The following is a 22,232-nucleotide window of genomic DNA, read 5'->3' as shown; positions in this document are numbered from 1 at the left end:
CCCTAACGACACGCAGTCCTCCAATTCGCTGATGTCGTTATCCTGAGATTTTAATACCCAGGCTATACTTTAAAACGATTAGTTGTTTCGCGATTACCACCGTGTGCTTGTGTGGTAGTTTGAAATGTATCATTCTCCACCGTTGGGGGATATTGAAAGATTTGTAGGTCTACAGACACATTTTATTAGGTTTTATCCATCTGCAGTGCAATTTTTCCAAGAACAGCTCTACGTACTCTAAACCATGGACGGTATACTGAACATCTTTTTATTAGTATGTACATTATGGCAATTTATTGATTAATGCTCCTTGGAATCTGAGCACAATTATCACTTATAAATACTAAAAAAGAAGAGCTTTATTATTTATCTGCACCATTAGCAACCGATTTCCAACGCAAACATCGCCGCTCTGGTCTGCTTTAAAAGGCAGCAACAGCAATAAGAAACAACCACCACCAACCAACCAAAAACTCATAACAACATTCCACGTCTCAAGTCAGCTGTTTTCTAACGACTTCCTCCCACCGATGAAACATTTATGTAGCGTCATCCATTCCCAAAAGCTCATCGTAAAACCGCCTACGCAACTTGGAAAACCGCACCGCCAAAAGGCAAAAAATAACTTTTCCGACATCCTGTCGCCCTTCCCTTCCTACTCTGACCACGCTCAACGCGCGCCTAACGTTAACATCACCTCTCATCGTTTGACCTTGTCCTTGAGACGTAGTCGTAGAGCAAGGCCTATACGAAACCCCGCCGACCCCACACACTGTGTCGGAGGAGGAGCAGGAGGAGGATGTGAAAAATGTCCAAATTTCGGCACGACCCAGACGAAAATTCAAACCCTCCGGTTTTGCCCCGAATGAATAATACAATCAACAAGATGCGAAGAGTCACGCACCTTCTCCCTCACTCTCCTCCACATGGCGTTTCTCTTCAGAAACCGAACACCATTACTCCTCGGCACAGTCTTGGCTCGACCTGACCCCGCCGAACAATTCGCCATGACGTTGAACACGCGTATACGTATGCGTCAACCCGCTGCAAGGGAGAGAAATTCGAGGAGACAGGATCGTGGATTGTAGCGGAAAACTGTCCAAAAAAAAGGTGCGTGAGATTGCGTGAGAGCGTATTTCGGTGTAGACAGAATAACAAAAAAAAAACCTTCGCAAACAGAAAGAGACAGCTGATGCCGCCAGACAGGCCAGGGGAGACGGGCCGCGCTAAATGCCTCCACCAAACTTGAGGTAGGCTTTTCCGAGCCTCAAAAACCTTGCTCTCCTACGGCCTTTCCACGGAACACGATAATCAACCGAAGCTTTCCTCGTGCACGGTCGGAAAAGCCTGTCTGGGCACGAAGTGTTGCCGAAGTGCGTATATTGAACCCGGCAAGAGGCCTAATGCTTTCCTCGAGCCTACGGCGAAAAGGCTTTTCTCGATTCTGAATGTCTAGCCTACCACAAAGTTCTCTCGGCAGAGTTGGTCCGCCAGATGTACAGGACCACCAGCCAGACACACAAAGAACCATAGGATATGCCTCCCAGGAGGAGGGTGGTAGTGGTTTGGGCTGAAAATGCGTGTCTCTCGTCATCTGGCGCGTGTACGGAGAAAGAGAGTGAGCTTTTTGCGAAGGCTCTCCCCAAACACAAGTTAACCAACGCACGAGAACGTTTTGAGTGCCTCAGTCGGTTCGGGTCCAGGAGGGGAAAATGACTCTGTTCACCCCAAGAATGCATGCATCTTTGCAACACGTGGGAACGCGGAACACGCATAGAAGACCGATGAAACTCACGCAATAACGAGAACTCCTCTGTTGGAGATGTTAGAGCAGAGCGTGACTCAATGATGTGAAAAGGAGCATGGAAATTCGGCAAACAAGACCAACTCTGAGAGGCAGACGCCAACCAAGCGAGACAATGTCTGAAAGAGCAAAAAAAAGAACGACCCAAACGAAGCCTAATCGGATAATCACCCTTAGGATTTTACCTTTGGGACCGAAGGGACTACACACTGCCAGAGCTTTAGATGACACAGCACCAGACACATTAGACGATGCAGACGCAACAGCAATAACAACAAAAAAGGTACGGAAACCTCCCAACCGAAGATTGATACCTCGGGCCACCAACGTGTACGACGGTGTTAGAAGACGTATAAATAAAGGCTACAGAACCCCCTCGCACAATTAATCATTCGCTGTAAATGAGTCGCAGTCATGGTGAATGCCCTCCCGCCAGACAGAGAGAGCTTGACACTTTCAATTGAAAACTCTTTAAAATAAATCGGACACAACCTCACAGAACACATTAAAGCCCTCAATAATGTACAGCAAAAACAACACTTTTTGTTCGACATTGGTGTACCATCTCGTACAATGAATAAAAGAGCCATCAAAATCTGCCATCGCACACCCCCCACGCGCCTTTCTTGGGTGCCCTGGCTATGTCTGCTCACTGAGCTGACATTCTGCAGATTTTCTTTCAAAATTGGCCACTTGTGAATCTGAATGCCGCGACAGATGCTCCAATGCCCATAAATAACCATTCCCCGTGACAGTGGAATGTACTCACGCAAGGAGAGAGTGAGTGAGGAAGATCCTTTCAAGATCGTTTCATTTCGCCTAGCATTTGCTTTCAGGAGTAGGAGCTGCCGCTACTGTTCGACACACCAGAGGGCTACACCAAATAGTGGTAGTAGTAGAGTATAGCAGAGTACTAGGAGTAACAATTCCGGGAATTGCGTAATAAATTACCCAAAAGCGTCGAGGTTTTCCACCCGAAAAACCTCTGACGAAAGTATGGCGGACAAATGAAGAAATGTTTGATGACGGCGGTTCACGAAAATATGCAAGCTGCTATTGCTGCCTCCCATACTCCCGTCTAATGCTGCTGCTGCTGCTTCGTTAAAAAATTCGTTTTTGGATTAACAAGTATGGGAGAGCCAACGGTGTTGCATTGCGCTTCCTTCTTCTCCGAGGAGAAGGAAGGAAAACTCATTTTTAATCTGCAGATGGCGAGCTTTGAAAATTTATTTCCTAACCACCACCAGCAGCACTCTAGCTGTCTAGTAGTAACGGTGTACTGGTGAGTACACTACTTAAGCGTATAGCCGTCCATTCGGCGTACAATTTCGCTGAATCTTTCGAACCGTTGCAGCAGAGTCCTCTCCTCCACTTCTTCTGCTGAAGGTCGTCGCGCAGTCAACGGACGAACAGCAGGAACCATTCTACAGCAGCAAAAAAAAAAAAAAAGGTTCCAGGCGCACGGGCACGTATATCCTGATCAGGAAGGTCCCCTGGATCATTCTCCCCACTTCCACGGACCGTGTTTTTTTGGGGGTTCTCATTTTCCCATGCAATTCTGTCGAGTGAGCACAAAAAAAACACTACGAAAACGGACGGCAACACAGAGCGTCGTCGTCCCATGCTCAGTCATGCGTAAGTTTGAACGATTGCCTGTGATGAGTGTGTACTTGGTTTGAAAAAGCATAACTTGGACGACCTCAACAGAGCTAGCTAGGAAGAAAAGCATTCAGAGCGCAAACAGGAAAAAGAACGATCGAGACACAGGCGAGCCCCAGACGGAAAGCGGGAAAACATTGGTGAACCCACACCATCCATCTCGTCGACAGTGGAAAGGGTCCTCCTCCTCTCGCTCTTCACGGCACGCCACAGAACGAACACGGAAAAGTCAGTGAACTTCCTAGTCTCTGCACACAAACACACACACACACACACCAGGGCCAGCCGTGCGTACCACCACCCACCCGGTGATCCTCCGTTTGTATTCCGGGATGCACGCCTCGGGATTTGCCTCCTTGTCAAGGACCATATTTTTGCCCGGCCAAGCTTGGCGGTGGGGTGGTGGGGGTGGGCTGAAGAAGTATAACAAAAAAAATGGCCACGCAGATCCTTCACTCTCAGGGGTCGCGCGTTCGGTGCTCTCTTTTTCTATATTTACCCAATTTATCTATGTTTGTCTAACGCAACGACTCCGCCCCGTTTCCCTCAGACTTTCCCAGTCTACACCATCCGTAATGCGCATACACACACATACACACACAAATCGAACTCGGAAACGAGTTTGGGGAGGGCGGCATAAGAAATTCCACCGACGTGAGCTAAAGTGAGCTTTCAAAAAGCTATAAACATTCCTATTCATGCCAAAATCGGAGGAGTCAACACCAAACGAAAGAAAAACGTCGGCGTTACGGGCGGCAGGTGGTCGGTAGTCGGTGCGGTGCGCGAATGGAGCCGGAAAAGCAGCATTTCAAAAGAGAGTGAAAACACAGATGAATGCGCGAGGATACACACACTCAACCGTTGTGTTGCTTTCCACCGCTGAACGGCGGGTTTGCTTTCGCATTTGGAGGTTTGTCGACGAGGTTCGTCGTCTCATCACAGACGCAGGAAGACGGACGGTGGGGACAAGAATGCATAAATTGGTGAGTGCTCTTCTCGCTCGCCTTGCTCATACCGCGGCCACGTGCAAAGCGCGTCTGCGTGTACGTTGGGAGGCAGGAAGTATTATTCAAAATCATATACAAACACATTCACATTCTTATGAAAGAGCACAAAGAATGACAAAAAAAAACGCACCTTCCAATACAACAAACGTTGCACCACACTTTTTCCTTCCCAAAATCCCCACAAGCCAGACATCGCGACGCGCGCCAGAATAGGTGGGGTAAGGGTTGCTTGCTGCTGCTGTCACTGTACGAACACCGTAGGAAAAAAGCAAAACCGATCCCGATGCATGACAGCTGTCATCGTTCAAAAACTTTTTCTCCCCAAAAACCCTTTTCAGCTGCCCCCTGGTGGTGCGTCTTCGTCGTCGCCGTCGTTGGATGCCCGCCCTGTTTTTTGCACTTCAGATACCCAATGGGACTTTTCTAGCGCCGCGCCGAAAATGTAGGGAGGACCAGAGCAGGGAAAAGCGCGATTCCGGAAGTTGCATTCAGTGGAAAAATTCAATTTCCTCCCGTGAGTTGCAGGCAACATATGCTGCTGCCTCCCTGTCGCTACCCGGTGATCATTTATTAAGGCAAATATAGGTGTGAACATTATACATCAAAATACATAAACCCCACACACACATCATTTGACTGAGAGGAGTCCTTTGAAAATTCCAAAGCCAGTGCAATTACACAAACATAGATCGCGTTCAAATGATTGATGGCGAGGAGTGTGCACAAAAGAAGGGCGGATATGATGAAATGTGCACCAACAACTTGCGCTGATTGAAACGAATGCATTTCTGTCGAACCATTCCGAATGATCTATGTGAAACGGACCACCACACACAGTGAAATAAAATTCCACCTTTATTGCATATTCGAATTCTTCTTTCGTTCTGTTAAAAAAATATTCCCAGTCGAAATTCGGTATATTTTTGAAACCAGATCCGGAAAAATTAAGTTATGAGATATTGAGATCCCAGAATATACTCGCGTTTTGGGGTGCGATATAATGCAATTGCACTTTGTCGGTGTATCTTTTTCAATGAATTTATCTTAAACCTCGGGTTCAATAAAACTTTGCATCATCGTGAAAATCACCGCAAGGCACCATCATTTCCCTTCTACACCCCAACGTATTCAACCACCATCCATTTCGAACGAGCGGATTGGTTTATCCGTGTGTTATTTCGCACGTTATTCAGCCCACACCAACCAAAAGGACGTGGTGGTGGTGTTTTTGCCCGATTGGATGCCGTTGGGGGTGGTTGGGAAAGACCGGCACACAACACACGATTCAATTTTCAATTCCATTCGAATTTATGGCCGCGTTTGCGAACTTTTACGACCATCAACGGTACACTCTCTGCTGCGCGCTCCGAGACAAACCGCCCGACACCCAAAAAGCTATACCACCTCCCACAGCTCGCGCGAGTAATCCGTTCGCTTTGAATTCAATAAATATCATCGTTTCTTTCTGGTTAGCGAGAAAATTATTCAACTTTAAGACACCCTTCGCCGTTGGTGGAGGAAAAGAACGCCACCAGAAGTATACACGCCCGGAAAATAAACAAGAATTCGATCATGGTGCTGCTGCGAAGCACCACCACTCGCGTTCCCTGTTCTGGGTGTGAAAAACTGCACAGCATTTTCCGTTCGATGGTTTTCCATTTTTTGCACAGCAGACTAACGGATGGACGGCGCAGCCAAAAAAAAAAGACTGTATCGGACACCATTGACTTTATATATTTTACAGAAAACAGTCATCACAGTCTGGCAAATTCAAACTAACGGCGCTCACAGGCACACAGCCGGAACACCGGAACGAGAGCCAGCAAAGGCAACAAAACCCACGGCTGCATATCTCGGACTACGACGAGAGAGTGTGTGTGTGTCGGAAAATCGAAGAGGATTTAATTTTCTTTTAATAAAATCACGTACGAAGGATTTCCTCGGGCAGCTGTGGGGAGGGCGAAAAACAGCGTCACCTCACTCTTTGAGGCGGAAGGCAGGGTGTAGGACATGAGACGAAAGCAAAAGAGTAAAGCTAACAAAAAGCCCTCAGAGGAAAAAACCCACAAAATACGAAGATGCCCGGGTGTATCGATGAAGATGAACAACACCCCCGGTTCGTCGTCTCTCTCTCTCTGTCTTTCCCGCACTTTTCGAATTTCCTGTCATTCTTTGCATTCGGAAAGCTCGGAATGTGGCGAAGAAGATGTACAAAAAAGCTTCTTGATATAAATTTTTAAAAACATCATTTTCCCGACGTGCGAAACCGGCCAACCGGTGTGTACGCGCGGCGTCCCTTTCAACAGGAACAGGAGGCGGAGGGCACAACAAGAAGCGAGAAACCTTTATCGATATTAATATTCAATGAATATCAATGTCAAACCGTGTTTCCTTTTCCCGACATATCCCGAAAGGATCTGTGTGAGGTGGGGAGTCGTGTACCTGGCGAGGTTGATGTAACGGAGACGCGCATCCGTTTGTCAGTCACGCGACGAGCTCCGACCGAAACCTTTCTTGGGGTGTCGGTGTGCCCGGCGTGTCGGGGAGCGCGCGTGAATGATCCTTCTCCTTGCCCGCGCACACTGCCCCACACACTTCACCCCTTCCTTACAGCGCGCCAAATGCACTTCCTTCATTGAGAGGGCAGAGGCTAACGACCTTTCCGTTAACACGAATCCGGAGCTAGAAGAACTGCCTAACCATATCCACCAGCTTCCTTGCGCAGTGCGCTTGTGAAGCTTCTCGGTTGGCGAGTTTTCTCTTGCACAGGCATATAAAGCCTCCCCCCAAGCCCAATCGAGACAGAAGAAAACCGAGAATACAGGTGAGGTCGCGTCGGGACCTGTCTCACCCGCAAGCAAATCCAGCGCGCGCGTTAAGCGGAAGGAAGCGCTAAACCCCGGACACGCAAGACACTACCGAGACCAGCAGCAGGCGGCAACAACAGCACACAAAACCGAGAATTAAATTGATTGCTTTCGTTTTGCTCCTACCAACGGGAGGAGGGGGGAGGCTGCTAGACGACGAATGAAAAAGATACCAAGGTGTGCATACACAAAAAAAAGCACGCTTTTACTTGTACTTCTTTTCTCGCAGTAAGACCCCGGGGTAGCTCAGACGACGGGGATGAACGACTCCAACGCTGGCCGGTGTGCGCCGACGACCGTCATTATCATTATTCATTTTGGCGCTTTACTTTCCGGTGCGCTCTTATGGCGGCGGCGACACACAGACATGGAGTGCGGAAGGGAAGGGATCGCAGTGAGCTGGTTTCACCGCCAAAGAATTCCTCCCCGAATCCATCGCCCCGTCTGTCACGGAAATCAAAACATAACTTTCCTTCTTGTTCAACACAAACGGCGCGAGATGGTGTCGGGAAACGGTTGAAACATTTCCACACCCACACACACACACACAAAAGGTGTGCACTGGCGTGTGGGCGCTCACAGAGACGAAGAAGCACGTACCATTTTCGGAGAAAACTCCAGCAATCCTCCCTAACGACAAGTGATGAGACCGCAAATGTTATCATAACAGTTGTGTGTCTCGTGTCCCGGGCCGGCAGTGTCCTCTCTCTGAATGGATCCGTGTGCCGATCTCGGATCCGGCCCGGCTTCATCATCAGACTCCACACACCACCGCGCGCTGGACCAACAGTCAACCGTAGTAGAGTGGGAGAGCAGCCAAAATCCTTTTCCGTAGCCGATCCGGATACGGATCCTAGTACCCTCGCGCACAAACCGAGCGGTCACCTGTAGAAAAGGCAAATTTCCACGATTTTGAATAACGATTTGTATCAAACGCTTTAACCTTACACAGCTCTCGAAAGAAGCTTTAAAACGGTGCCGCAATGCCGAGCGTCTTTGAAGATGACATTAATTCTAGCACCGTCCTCCCCCGCCGCACTAGGCCCGAGAGCCGTTTATCGAACGATTATGATTTTATGGAATTTGCTATAAAACTTTGATGACTTCATCAGCGCACACTCCTCCTCGTTTCTTGGACAGTGAGCTTGTCACCGCCCAAACTGATTCGGCGTGCGGTGGTGGTTGGGGGCTAGCAGAGGTACGACTTCAAACCGTTTGTGAAATTTCTTTCGCAAACTGTGTACAACGTGTTGACACCTTTCTCGGGGGAGCCATTTTCCGCCAGACGCAACCACATACAACGCAACGCCCCATGCAGACGCTGGGATCTCCCCCAATGCAACGCCAGCGTGTAACGTCTCTCTCCCCATACACACCCGGGGCGTTTCAAGCAGGTGATTCGAGCGACAGTAAAATATTACACCTAATTAACATCGCATTTGCAACGAGCGAGTGAGCGGTACATCATCGTGACACACGACTCCGGCGGTGATGTTGCTGCCGCGAGCCGGAGCAGCGCTTCTGGATGAAGATTTTGGACAAATGTAACCAGCACACGCTGGGTGTTTTTTTAGTAAACGTCTTTATTTAAAGACAAGATAAATCAGTCGCGTCGTTACCCGTTGCCGAGAGCATTGACAAATAGTGGATCTGTTAATCACATCCCAAGATACTGCCCTCAACATTAGTTGCTGCCAGTTGCTGTTATACATAGAAACTTAAAATAAAACTGATCAACTGAAGCTTTTTTTCTGTTGGTTAATAGGATTGATCAACAGCATCAAACATTGGAACTAAATATATACTGTAAGTACAATGACCTAACTATATTCTTGTACAGGAGTAGTGGTTCTCACTTCAGTGCACAACAAAATACGGCAGCAGGTGTGAAAGTGTATACATTTATTATCTCAAACCTTTGTCACACTACTGCTACCTACTTTATACACCCTCCTCTCTCTGTCTCTCGTTCTTGCTGCCTAATACACATGGTAAAACCTTTCGAAGTCACACTACCGGACACATCAAACGAATCCTTTCGGTTAGCACCCGTATTATTAAAGCTGCTGCAGTGTCGTATGCTACCAATACACATCAACCGTACCCAATCGAACGGGATCCGACTAGGAGACTGTGTTCCGCACACCGCACACCACATAAACCACCCTTAACAGGAATAAAAAAAAACATCCCGCATGTCTATGTAATTTCTTTTCCTTTATGATCACCACTCGAAGCTGAACTGCTCGCTTTTTGTGGATTAAATTGTGCTGAACGTACACCAGGACATCCAACCGAAAAATGAACAACACAATAACACAACGAAAGCTTCGTAGCGTCATACGAAAGAAAAAAAATGTAGTGCAGAAGGTAACACACCGAGACTTACGAGGTACTGCACCATTTCTGCTGCTGCTGTGTACGAGCAGGGAGCTTTGGGATTAGGATACGCCTGAGAGGCGTAGACCGCCGACTCTGGCAAAGCACACATCCCAAGGTACGGGGATACACATATTCCCAGAAGTGACGAAATATATCGAACTTCTCTACTGAACCCCGGAACGACTACATCAGGTGGCGATGGCAGTCAGAATCTATCGAGACCAACGCGCCGTCGACGAGATATCAACGATTGAGAGTGCCGGATCAAGATGAAGCACTCTTGAGCAAGCTTCACCCCCGGGAGGAGAAGGAGGAGGGTTCACCAACCCAGCGGCGCGATAGACCGTGAAAAGTGTTCTGGTACGTTCGAGCATAACAAATGTTTGCATAGCCAGAAGAGTATGCGCTACTCCCGGACCCGACACACACACTATGCGCTCTTCCTGTTGGGTTGACTTCGTCGTGCACACATTTTTTACGGGAGGTAGGTAGGGAGAGAGAGAGAGAGTGTGATTGTATACAAAGCATCGTATATGTCGTTATCTACGGCTAACGATTAAACGTAATACCACTGCAGCCTCAGCAATAGCTCTCGCACATTGTGTGTTTAACGGAAATATCCTGAGAAACGTCCTCCCTGCCGCAACCGTTTCTCGCTTACACCAGCAATCGACTAAACGGTACGGAGTGGCGGATGGGCACGCGAAAAACTTTGCAAAAGAACCCCTTGCCCCCACAAGCTTCGCCTCTTCTGATGAAGCTATGCAAATCGCCTCCCAATTGCTTGCCAAGATTTGTGCATCACCCACATACACACAACGGAGTCATGCCACTGTGATCAACTGTTTAAAATCGACAGTTCCAAATCCCACACCAAAGTGTGTTCGATTTACCAAACAAAAAACGTCGACCTTAAACAGCATTTGTCTCACTCAATGTCTGTGTATCTGCTCTTTGTCCTTCCCCAAGTGTAAGCTCTGGTGCCTCGCGATAGCAGCAAAGCCACCGGGAAAGGCACGAGATAACAAAAAAAGCACCCCGAAATGACAGACAAATTCCTGCGCAGCAACTTTTTTCTCATTAAACTTCCTCGTTTAATTTATTGTCGTTCCGGGATTGTATGTTCACGGGAGCAGGATGATCTCCGGCTGTCATGCTTCTGGAATGAGAAGAGGGAATGTACATGTTGCGAGAAATTTCGCGCGAGTGGAATGACACCAGCGAGTAAAAGGTTTTGATAAAATGGCATTCTTGCACACTCACGGGATAGAGTTTGGGTTTCGTTTAAGGATTCACCACTAATGTGAAGTCGTATCGCTTGTTTCTTGAAGTTTGTTTTGAAATAAGGACCTTACTTTGGATTCCAAAATATCTATATCTTATCTAAATTTGTTCAAATATGCTGTAGTTATGAGAATTACAAAGGCGCTAATCAGGAATTAATTTTAAAGTACTTTATTCTTTATTATTAATGTATTATTATTATTTATTATAGGGTTTATTATTATTTATTTAAAGCAGCCGGAGAGAGGTTCAACCAACCTTTTCGATCACATTGCAACAACCTGAAGTGATTGTATTACACCTAATGGTTAAACAAGCAACTCCTCTAGAGATTGAACACAACAGGACCAAAGTACCGTTCAATCAGAGACGGTTTTAATTTCTTCTCCGAAACAAGATGCACAACGTTTTTGGAAGCCAAAACATGTTCCGCGTAGTTGGCTGCTGCTCGTAAATCATACCGACATAAAACTCGCTCTGTTCCTATAGTATACCCTCGCACAGGACGAACCAACTTCGCGTCGTTTAACGCCTCTCAGAATCGACACACGAATCTTCCGAACGTAAAACTCTCAGGTCCTGCCAAGCACCGTAAGGTCGTTACGTAAGGAAGTTTTTGGGACCTTTGGCAATTCAAGGTGCTTTTCCCAATGCCCGTAACTATCGTCACACAGAGCGCGCGCTCGAGATATTTTTATGGGATTTTCCCAAGATAGAACGCATCCAACTCGGGGATCCATCTTTAGAGCATGGCTGTGCAATGGTGCAAAAAAGTAGCTCTCACGTTTCGGTTAGGGATACATCAGGCCAAGGAGAGCAGGACGAGACACACACGTTATGCTGTATTTCCGACCGTGAAGTCATCAAAATTAACTTCTCTCTTGCCTCACATAGAGTTCGGTTTCCGAAAATCTGCATCGGAAAGCAATATGAACTTTGAGAACCCCCGCTACACCCTTTTTCAAGCTAACGTAGGGTGGTCTCTCTCTTAGTTTATCCGTGAACTTAGCGCCTCATTTAAGCGCTCGGGCGATTGGATGCGCCGCGGCATGCTAAAAGGTTTCTTTCAAAAGGCAAAGCACATGAAACAAAAAAAAAACTTATGCAAGATGTTATGCACAACTGGAATTCCTCCTCCTAGTCTCTGCTTCTGAGTAGTTGCCCGCTTGCAATGACACATAAACTCACCTCTTCCTCGCAGATAAAACCTAGTCTGTCCCCGGCTAAGAGTGTACACGGTCAAAACTCCGACACTAGATTATGTCGTAAAAACTAACGAAGCAGATGGAGGCGAGAGCATTATATGCGAACCCGACTCCTCAGTGACGACGACGACGACGACGACGACGATGAAGTTTGCCTTTTTTTATGTGTGTACATTAAATTATGTGTGCACCCCCACCCGATTTGGACACACAGAGGACCCAAGGGGTACGCTCTTTAGGTACGCTACACTCCCGACTTCCACGCTGTCGTCCTCCTACAGACACAGCCGTGAAATGAAGCTCCAAAAGCAATACAAACTCTGCGCATAGTACAGATAGCACACAAAAAGCAGTGCACCATCATTTCTCAGCCCATTGTTTACTGCCCGCGCCGTCGTCGTCGTGCATCCGTCCAGTAGACGACCATCAAGCTGTCCGGAGACTTTTAACTCGACAAATCAATCTTGTGCTTGGGTGTCCGAAATGTTCAACCAACTTGGCCACCAACCCCAGTATTTGGGTGATGAATGATTTTATGCTCCGCTACGCGCCACACAACGGGCAGTAGGGAGACACACAAAGAGATTAAACCAAGATGTGAGAGCCGAGCCGAGCCGAGGGAACACAAGAAGGCGATACACAAATTATTCCGGTAGCTATTGAAAATAACATTTCGGCGGTAGCAATTAGCATAGAGCGGAAGAACGTTCGTACCAAGCAACCAACGACAGCAGCTGCGTCTGCATTGTGCCGACTCTATCAGAGAAGGGGAAATACCTCCTAACCAGCTCACACACAGTCTAATTCGGATAGTGTGCTAGCGCGCGCTCTTGATTGCAATCGTTTTCTGAAGATAAGCTGGACGGCAAGATTGATGAAATAATGCGAGACACATCAAGTTTAATCTTTCGGGACACTCGGCCCCCGAGCTCGCTGGACTGTAAAACTTTCGGCGCGAACGTCGTCCATTAACAACGGACTTTAAAAAGGGCGCTCACAAAAAGAGACAACAGCAGCTCGGTCGAAAAGTAAGTAATAAGACACACGATGTCTCTAATCCTCTCCGCTGCCCACACGCCCGCAAATTAAATGGATGGACAAATGATAAAAAAGGGTTCTCGTTCCTCAGAATCTACACGTTGCTACTACTTCTCTCTCCCAAAATGAACTCCCTCAAGCTAACCCGAGACTAATGAACCCCGAATTTTCCCAGGCGTACCGTCCCCCCACTGGTAGTTTGAGAAGTAAAGTGTCCGGTTTTAACTGCAAAACTGCTCTGACGTCGCACAGTTTTGCATACGCGTACACCATTACCTTTGGCCCCGGCCCCATCATCAAGAACAGACGCGCGGACCCTAACATTGCAGAAAAATCGCAACGAGCTAAATTTTTCATCCTTAATTAGCTTTAATTACTTTCATTATCATTTTTATGGCGAGAGGCGCTAAGACACACACAGACACAGTACCGCAGTTACTGGGTTCTCTATCCCCAGTTTAGGTTGGTCACAAGGCCGATCCCTACCAACCGTTTATCAGTAGCAACAGGCTATCTCCAAAATTGCAAAGAATACTTTTGTTCCATTTTTCTAATTTTTTAGGACATAAATGTTTTTTTTTTCTGTTGCTACCTGAAATTCCCACGAAAATGACACCAGAAATAGAAGGCAAGTTTGAGGAACACCTTCAGCAAGTATATCGTTATTTTTTCACAGCCGTGTATAGCAGAGAAAACAGGTTCGGAAAAAGGACAGATTGGACGTTGTAACGGCAACAAAACAACCCTTTTCTTGTCATATTGTCGCCACACAGTACAACACACACACACCAACCATTTGTTGCGTCCATCTAAACTGATTCCTACACGTTCGTTCGCCCCCGCGCTCCACACATTGTGTGTCTGAAGAGGCCGCGTGTTTGATGAGGTGATGAATTATTTATCCACCGTTAAACGAAAACAGGACTCCTGGTCCACTAGCTTCGGCTGGATGAACGACTAACTTTTGGCTGGGCAGCGAGAGTGTGATAAACTCTTCTACTACTCGTCGTGATCATCTCCTCTTCAGGTCCATGAAGATAGCCACTAGCTACCAGATATTTATTATGATAAACAGGATCGATAAATGGAAGGTTTTTCCTTTTTCCCCGTCACTGAATCCACACACACGCACGCACACACACGAGAGCGTAACACACCCGAGGAGTATGACATACCGAAAAGGGGAAAGGGATAATATCCTTAATTCCAGCTCGGCTAGCAAAGGTTGACCTTCGGATGATGCACACTAATACACACATACATGTGTATACCAAAAAGGAGAGCTTTATGAGGCGTTTCGAAGCTTTACGAGAATGTAATTGAATTTTTATGATTTAATTGGACCGAGACACATCATAAAGAGGGTTTTTGATGGAATCTTGCCACCAACAGTGGGAAGGGACAAGTGAGTGTTTGTATGTGGGTGTGATAATGAAATCGTCCAAACACGCCGACGATAAGCGTTGAACGTAAACGAGTATATCAACATGAAACACGACTTCTGAAAATAGTGTAATACAAATTGAAGTGCAATACAACAAAAGCCGCTTCTTAAAAGAATCCATTTCAATCTCCAAAAATCAAAAATTCCTCTCTCCTAAGCAGAACCAGACGACAGAGTGAGATAAGTAGAAAATTAAACTTTAATTACACTTGCCACGTTCGAAATAGTGACAGTTAACTAACGATCCCTCTGCCGACAGTCCTCCCTCCAGTCATTTTGCCAATTTCGCTTTGTTGGCCGATTTCTCCTTTTGTGCTGGTGTTCCCTAATGCGCTGGCAGATCCGCCACAACATCCCCACAGCTCCCCGCGATAAGGGCGACAAGCGTGCGACAACCCACAAAACATTACGCAAAGGACATCTCTCTGTCGAACGACGACGAATGAGCAGACGAAAAAGGAAGGAAAATTGTCGAGAATTGATTGCTTATCGATTGTCGTTCTCGGCAGCGAACGATGGGTTTTCCTTCCATAATTCTTTTTGCACACTCTCCTGTTGCTTGCTCACCATCTCCTGCTTCCCTCTTTCCTGTGTACGGGGTGATTTCCAGCTGGAAAATGGAAAACTTTTACACTTTTCTTTTCCTTCCCGGCTCTCTCCATCCACAGCTAATGCTGTGTTATGGCTGGTGCGTGCTACAACAAACAGCCCTGCCATCCACTCCCCAACCACTGTGTTTCGTGTTTGTTATCAGAGAGAGAGAGAGAGTTAACGAAACTTGAAGCCTCTTCCCCCGTCGTGTACAGTGCAAAAAAAACGCACACACAGAAAGGTCAAGCACTATGGGAGGGAAGTACCTTTTTTTTCTTCTTTACAGCAAGCGGGTAACCCCACGATAACACCAGTCTGCCAGCACCACGATGAAGGGGGCCGCTCCTGATGCTGAAGGGAGAAAGGATCCAGAGTTCATCCCACACCCACTGTGTGTGCTCTTTGTGAGTGTAGAAAAAAAGCTCCAGGCAAAAGTTCGAACTTCACAACCGGGCGCGCCAAAACTCGTATCAAACACTAATAAATCACTAAGGTTTTTACTTCAAGCGGTGGCGGCTTTTTTTGTTAGTGCCACTTTTGGCCACTTTTTCCTGTCCACTAGAATTTTGGGAAATTGACCTGAGCGTTTTTCTTGCTTAGCAAGTGGAGCTCAAAACGCTGCAAGAGGTAAAATGATTTTTTTATGAATAATTGAGCACTTATACAAAGGCAAAGAAAAGCTTTTTCGTCATTGTATTGCTGCATCTTTTGTTGGTTACCCTCTTATCTAACATCTCAACCATGCATTCGACGCACACAAATTCATCCCGAGCGTACTTAAATTTTATTTAAAACATAAACACTCAATTGCACCCATCGATAATTGTCCCAGCAATACAATATTTGCACGGTCAAACACCACATTGACCTCTCAGTAGAGTCGTAAATTACATGCAAAACAACCCTTGTTCCACAACACCACCACACCCTGCCCGGTCGGAGGAACAGAAACCATCATTCCCCTGGCAAAGGTCAGTAAGTGCCGATGAAGGGATTAATTAAGTGCGCGTTGTTAAACTCCTACGAACGGCATGTGTGTGGTGTCATTGCATTATTTCCATAATAAATCGATTACTTAACGAATCTCACCAGAGGACGGGGATGCCGCGGTACACACGAAAAGCGAATCTCAAGTAGATCCGCATACCTCTGTACCCTTCCAACTTTCCCGCACGGTCCCCAACAAAACAAGAAGTGCGCCCTCAAAGCGGCAGTCATCGCATGACGCGCAATCGTTACTCACACACTCCTCACGACGTGTCAGCTCCGGGGGTAACCGGCCGGAACACACCTTTTACGGGACCAACCACTGGAGACGAGTTCCATGACCAAATCGCTTAAAAAAGGTCGCTTAAAAACAAATTCAACAACTCTCGTTCATTACAACACTCTTAACGGGAGAGCCACTGCCGATGGGAAGCAAAATTCACATTTCAGCAGCCATGCACGCGTTGAAGATCGCTTAATATTGGCATTATATTCGTCCGATAAATTGGCACATGAATCACCCAAAAAAACACCGCGCTGTCCCACCGCTTCTCCCGACCTGCTATAACACCACTGATGGTGTTGAGCGCATGAAACGAGAGAAGATTTCATTAAACGAGTTTTTAACACGCCCGATGGGACACATTTTTATGCAATTCGTCGGTGGTGGAGGCACGCCAAACAAGTTTCCGGAGATTTCGCAAAGGCAAACGCGGAACCTGAAAAACAGGGCAAACCGACGCAATCATAACAATGTCACACACTCCGCACGCGTTGTGGTTTTAAGAACCTTCCCCTTTCACCACCGTTCTTGCAGACCCAGGCGTGCAAAAACGTGACTGTCATTCATTAGCCAAATGCGGTCCCGGCAAACGCCGTCGTCGACGTCATCTCGGACACAGCAACTGTGCACACACACACATTCCTGCAGGCACGGCGAGGAGGAAATGCAACAGTTGGCAGGGCGGCTCGATGTAGCGTACAAACAATGCGGAAACTACACTCACCTCCAGGAGAACATTAATGCTTTCCAACCCCCTCTGGTGGCATACAGCCGAACCTCCGAGATTTTGTACGAAAACCCGAAAAACCTAACCTACACACTATTGCTCGCTATCCACACGCACACACTTGAGCTCAAAAGTTATCTAAGCTGTCAAAATAAGCATCATTTTCAGAGCGGCATTGTGATGGGTCAGTTTTAGGTCCATATTCCCAAGCACGCGAGAATTACTCTACACACCACTCGCAAGAATTTACTGCAGTGGAAGGAAGCGAGAAGCGGGAGGAAGGAATTTGTTTTCCTCCTGACACCACACACAACTTGACAAACTGCCAATGGAGCCGTTTATTTGCCAAGACACGTTTCCGTTGCTCGAGCGCGCGTTGCATGCGACTGAAAACGTGCAAACGAAGGTGATGGGTGTGCGCTTCACAACATCTATCCTCCCCCTCTAGAGTCTTGTAGTGTATATGGTGGTTTTATTGCACATGCGGTTTTTCCAGGAAGTCAAATCAAACCGATGCCGATGGGAAGAGAAGAATGGCTATTACTGTTTTGGCGCTAACGTTGCAGAATGATGCTAATTGTACTGCGCTAGCTTCACTGACACCGCGACTTAGAACGCGTGTGCGTAAATGTATACCTTTAACCACATGTGTCACACCCACGTATGGGAAAACCGCAACCACGACACACGGCAACGAACCAAGCCCATGGACTTTATATTTGTCAGTGCTGTAATTTGATACCCGCGTACCCAAAACCTTTCCAACGATGTTTTCTATAATCAATCGATTAGCATTAACGCGTACATTTTTAAGCTTGAATTATAAATCATCCCCTCGTCGTCCATCACCATCCTCACCCCTGACGGGTTTCTTCCTTCAGAATGCACACGATCACACACTTACCTTTATGGAGTAGGAGTTTATTCGCTGTCGCGGCAATACGTTGAACGACGAGAAGTCCAAGCGGCGCGAGAAGATCCCGTTGGCACCAGATGTAGCTCTGCAAGAGAAAAAAATGAAGAAAGGAACGATGAGAGGATGAAAATTGCATCAACATACACACAACAGGACCATCAACCGGGTGTATGGCCCAAAAATCGTGCGATGAAAATTAAAATAAACATTGATAAACCTAAGTAGCAAGCCAGCTTAAGAACATCACCGCGTCGTGGTCAAAAATAGATTTTACGAGAATGCAAAAAACTAGAGTGATTTTTTGTGTATCTGCTCCACATGCGCCAACGATAATCCCATTTGTAATTTAAATTTAAAAAATGTCAAAAATCGAAAACATTCGAGTGATGCATCGCATCGATAACTCCCGGCAGGGGATGAACGGAGTTTCTCGTACTCTACCATTGTCATTGCGCCATTGGCATTGGACAGTCAGAGTAAACACACCCAAACACTGCGTAACAGATAAGACCAGTGATACGTCAAAAACAGGCAAAAGGGTTACCCCAACCCTAAATACTGCCCCCTCACATTCTCTTGCACGTGTATGATGTGCTACGAAAAATGCATAAAATTCCAGGAAAAAGCGCATTGTTTACGTGGAAAACGGAAACCACACGACCGAAAGGCTCAACAAAGCATAAACCACAGTTAGTTTCGCACTGATGCCATGTTCTTATCGCGCTATATCGATGCGCACGTTTTAAGAACAAGTACAAAAAGACCGCTTTGATATATATAGAATAACAATGCTTCACCCGTTCGGATTTCGATCCGAGCTCCTGTGTGAAGGCGTGCAATTTTGCAGTGACAACTCCAAGAACTTCCACAAAACCGCCATATAACGCGATTGGAACGAAATACGACGCTTAATGAGTTTATAACCGTACCGTTCCTAACGATACACAGAAGAGTTTGGGACTTGCTGGGGAGTATAGCCGTTTTACCTTTCGTAAGAATGCAATTTAAGATTACAAACGGTGAAAGCTTACTTTTTATTCATTTGTTCAGTTCAATTAGCGGAATTTTCCGTTCCGTTGATACTTTACTTCTTCCCAGAATTTATCATTAAAGCAGCTTTTTTAATGCAGTCTAACATCAGATTTCCTTTTAGGATTTAGATCTTCTTTTTCTTTTTTAGGGATCTAGATAACCATGTTAATATCAAAAGGTGGATATCACTACTGGAAAGCAAAAGAGTTGTCAAGATTCAAAGAGGATGGGTGTGAGGATGTTACCCAACAGTTTGAACAGATAGATTATAGTTGCGAAAACACTGCTATATTGCATAACAAAAAAAAATGCTGATCATCTTGAAGATGCCCCAGGGTACGTAAAACTTTCGCTGATGATTCAACGATGATCTTTTGCAGTGGTTTCGTACATCTCACTCTCTTCTAACACTATTTACCGGACCGATTAGAGTTGACGACGTGAGAAAAATTCTTTGAAAAGCGAAACGCAAAACTCGCACCACTAAGAAAGAGACAGAGCAAAAGGTGTGGACGTTTGTCCAGCTAAAACTTCAGCAAGAACTACCTCCAATCCGGCCAGCTACAGTGTCCTCTAAACTAGTGTGTGCATAGTTTTGTTCTGTTTAGTTCTGACTAGAGAGAACAATAGAAGAAGATAGATTGATTTCGAACATTTTGGTGTGAAGAGAGTACGACGCCAAGTATGCAACAACAAAAAACAGTTGAACATCTCAAGGTTCTGCATGTGTATCTTCCAGGTCAACCATTCGCACATACAGAAAGGGAAACACTTCTACTACTCTCAAAATACGATCATATAATCCCGCAGATACACCACTCAGACCGATTTATCACACATACTGTATCCTAACATCTTCCCATTCATGATACGTGAACAACAGTGCCTAGAGTACGTACCTCAAAAAGAGGCTCAAATAAAAGCTAGGTGGATGCTTTTATTGCCAGATTTTTTTTAAGCATTGCCATCCAACAAATAGCAAGCAAAAGATCTCCCTGTAGAACACCTAAAGCACACACAAAAAATTAAATGCTTCGTTTCAATCAAGATGCGGATACTGGAAATGGGCAGATACTCGCCCTCACTAACTTCACCACCTTCGATCTCCGCATACACGCGCTACATGGACTTGGTGGTGGTGTGGCCTTTTTTTAGGCAATCGGTCTTTCCGCGCATTCTCCTCCCACACAGACACGCAACACAGCCACACTCCATGGAACAAATCGTGATTTCCTCTTTCCTAATAAACGCCCAAGATCGCTCCCGATGCTACTACGGTTACCCGGTTTTTTGTTGGTACGTGACTTGAATCCATTTGCAGTGCCGCATTTTATGTTGCACGAATGGGGGTGGGGGTGCGCATATATTGCTGGTTAGCTGACCCACCAAACGAAAAGGGAAGGGGCAGTAGAAGGGCCCAAAATCTTGAATAATTTCGTGCGAAATATTCACATTGGGCAACACAAAAAACCAACGTAATTCAAAAAATGCAGGAAGAACTTCGCAGACATCGTCGAGACGTTGTGTGGGTATAGCGAGAACAGTCACAACACACGTAAACACACACAAACACAAATCGCGCATATTATCTAATCTGCTGTTTCGTCAGACTCTTTGCTTTTTTGTTGTTGATGGTTTGCTGTGTGCATTGATTTAAAAGAGGATGGAACCAAAGCAAAACCGAAAGACTACGAAACATATATGTGTTACTTAACGCACGAACACATATATACACACACGTGGGCCACGGAATTCGACGGGGCATTGTGGAAACTCCGTTCTTTGACGGCGAATTCTCCCTTTGAAGATGCGTAAGAGGGAAAGGGAATGTGTGAAAATGTGCCTCCACTGGCAAAAACTCTCACTACACACAAGGTTAGGGGTGGGGGCCACCCATTCATGGGTACACATCTTTAATCCACATACTACCACCATTGCGACCATCTCCGAGGCTGCTCCCTTTGGGATTGGATTGGAAGGAGTGAATGTAAGAGGAAGAAAATGCTCTCGCGTCGCATTTGACTTCGACGCCAGTTGCTTGATTTGAAAAAGCAACTCAACCAAACCATACCACAAAACGCCATCCCCCAAGCCGATCCATACCTAAAGTTATTTGATTCTTGCCAGCAAATCCGTATCATCCAAAACGAGCTGCAAAATCAACAGGCCCATATCAAGTGAACAAGAGCGCTAGCCGCACCAAGCGTCTCAAGTCTCACGCCAAACACCAACAAAAAGCACGCGCTGGCCAAGCAAACGACGGCGGTCGGCAGTATCTGCAAGAAAACGAAACGCCACCGGAACGAATTGCGCGAATGGCATACAAACACACATACACACACACATATATATATTTATACATGCAGTTGCCCCATCATAACACGCAGTCAAACGCCGCTAGCAGCGGAATACACACACGCATGCACAACTTTGCTCAGCACACTTTTTAACCTTGACATTGAGCGTCGTCCATCCACAACACAGCAAGACGCGACCAAATGAGGAGTGAGGCAATACCCTACACACCAATATGAAATCGGTGGGGTTGAGGCGAAGTGGAGCACCCCATTCGCGTCTCTCTGACTCTATTCACGTTCACCGCATTTACTCTTTGGTGTTTGATTCCAAAATAAACGAACCAACAGCACACATCACCAACACCACCCAAACAAGAGAGACCACGACGACCACACCACCTTCGCATCAACGCCGTTGGCATACATTTATACGTCGCCGTTAGACGTTCGCTTTTCAGCGTGCAGAGGGTGGTGGGTGGGAGCAGCAAATCTTCTCAGCATAACACACAGGCCTCCCCCGTGAATAACAACAGAAAAGAAACGCGTAATCATCCATCGCCACAACACCGCCAAACCAGCAGAGGTGCCCGCTCCGAAAAGGGAGAGGAAGCGGAGATATAGAAAACAGGTCTTGGTCTTATCCCCACATATTATCAAATCCTCATTCTTACCAGCCCCGATCACCCGACACATTCTTGGACGTTAGGCT

At 46.4% G+C, this 22,232-nt stretch overlaps 1 protein-coding gene across 2 annotated transcripts in view; it reads right to left on the bottom strand.

Annotated features, from left to right (window-relative positions):
* Positions 1-22,232, bottom strand: part of LOC3290737 (headcase protein) — a 126,979-nt gene that overhangs the window by 82,372 nt on the left and 22,375 nt on the right. For both annotated transcript variants that reach the window (XM_061652505.1, XM_003436330.2), the window contains exon 3: positions 18,183-18,279. In XM_061652505.1, coding sequence (XP_061508489.1) covers positions 18,183-18,279 — 97 coding nt within the window. The remainder of the gene's footprint in view (positions 1-18,182; positions 18,280-22,232) is intronic.

The sequence above is a fragment of the Anopheles gambiae genome, chromosome 2, assembly GCF_943734735.2.
Source record: "Anopheles gambiae chromosome 2, idAnoGambNW_F1_1, whole genome shotgun sequence".
NCBI lineage: Eukaryota > Metazoa > Arthropoda > Insecta > Diptera > Culicidae > Anopheles > Anopheles gambiae.
This window is presented reverse-complemented; position numbering and strand designations above follow the sequence as displayed.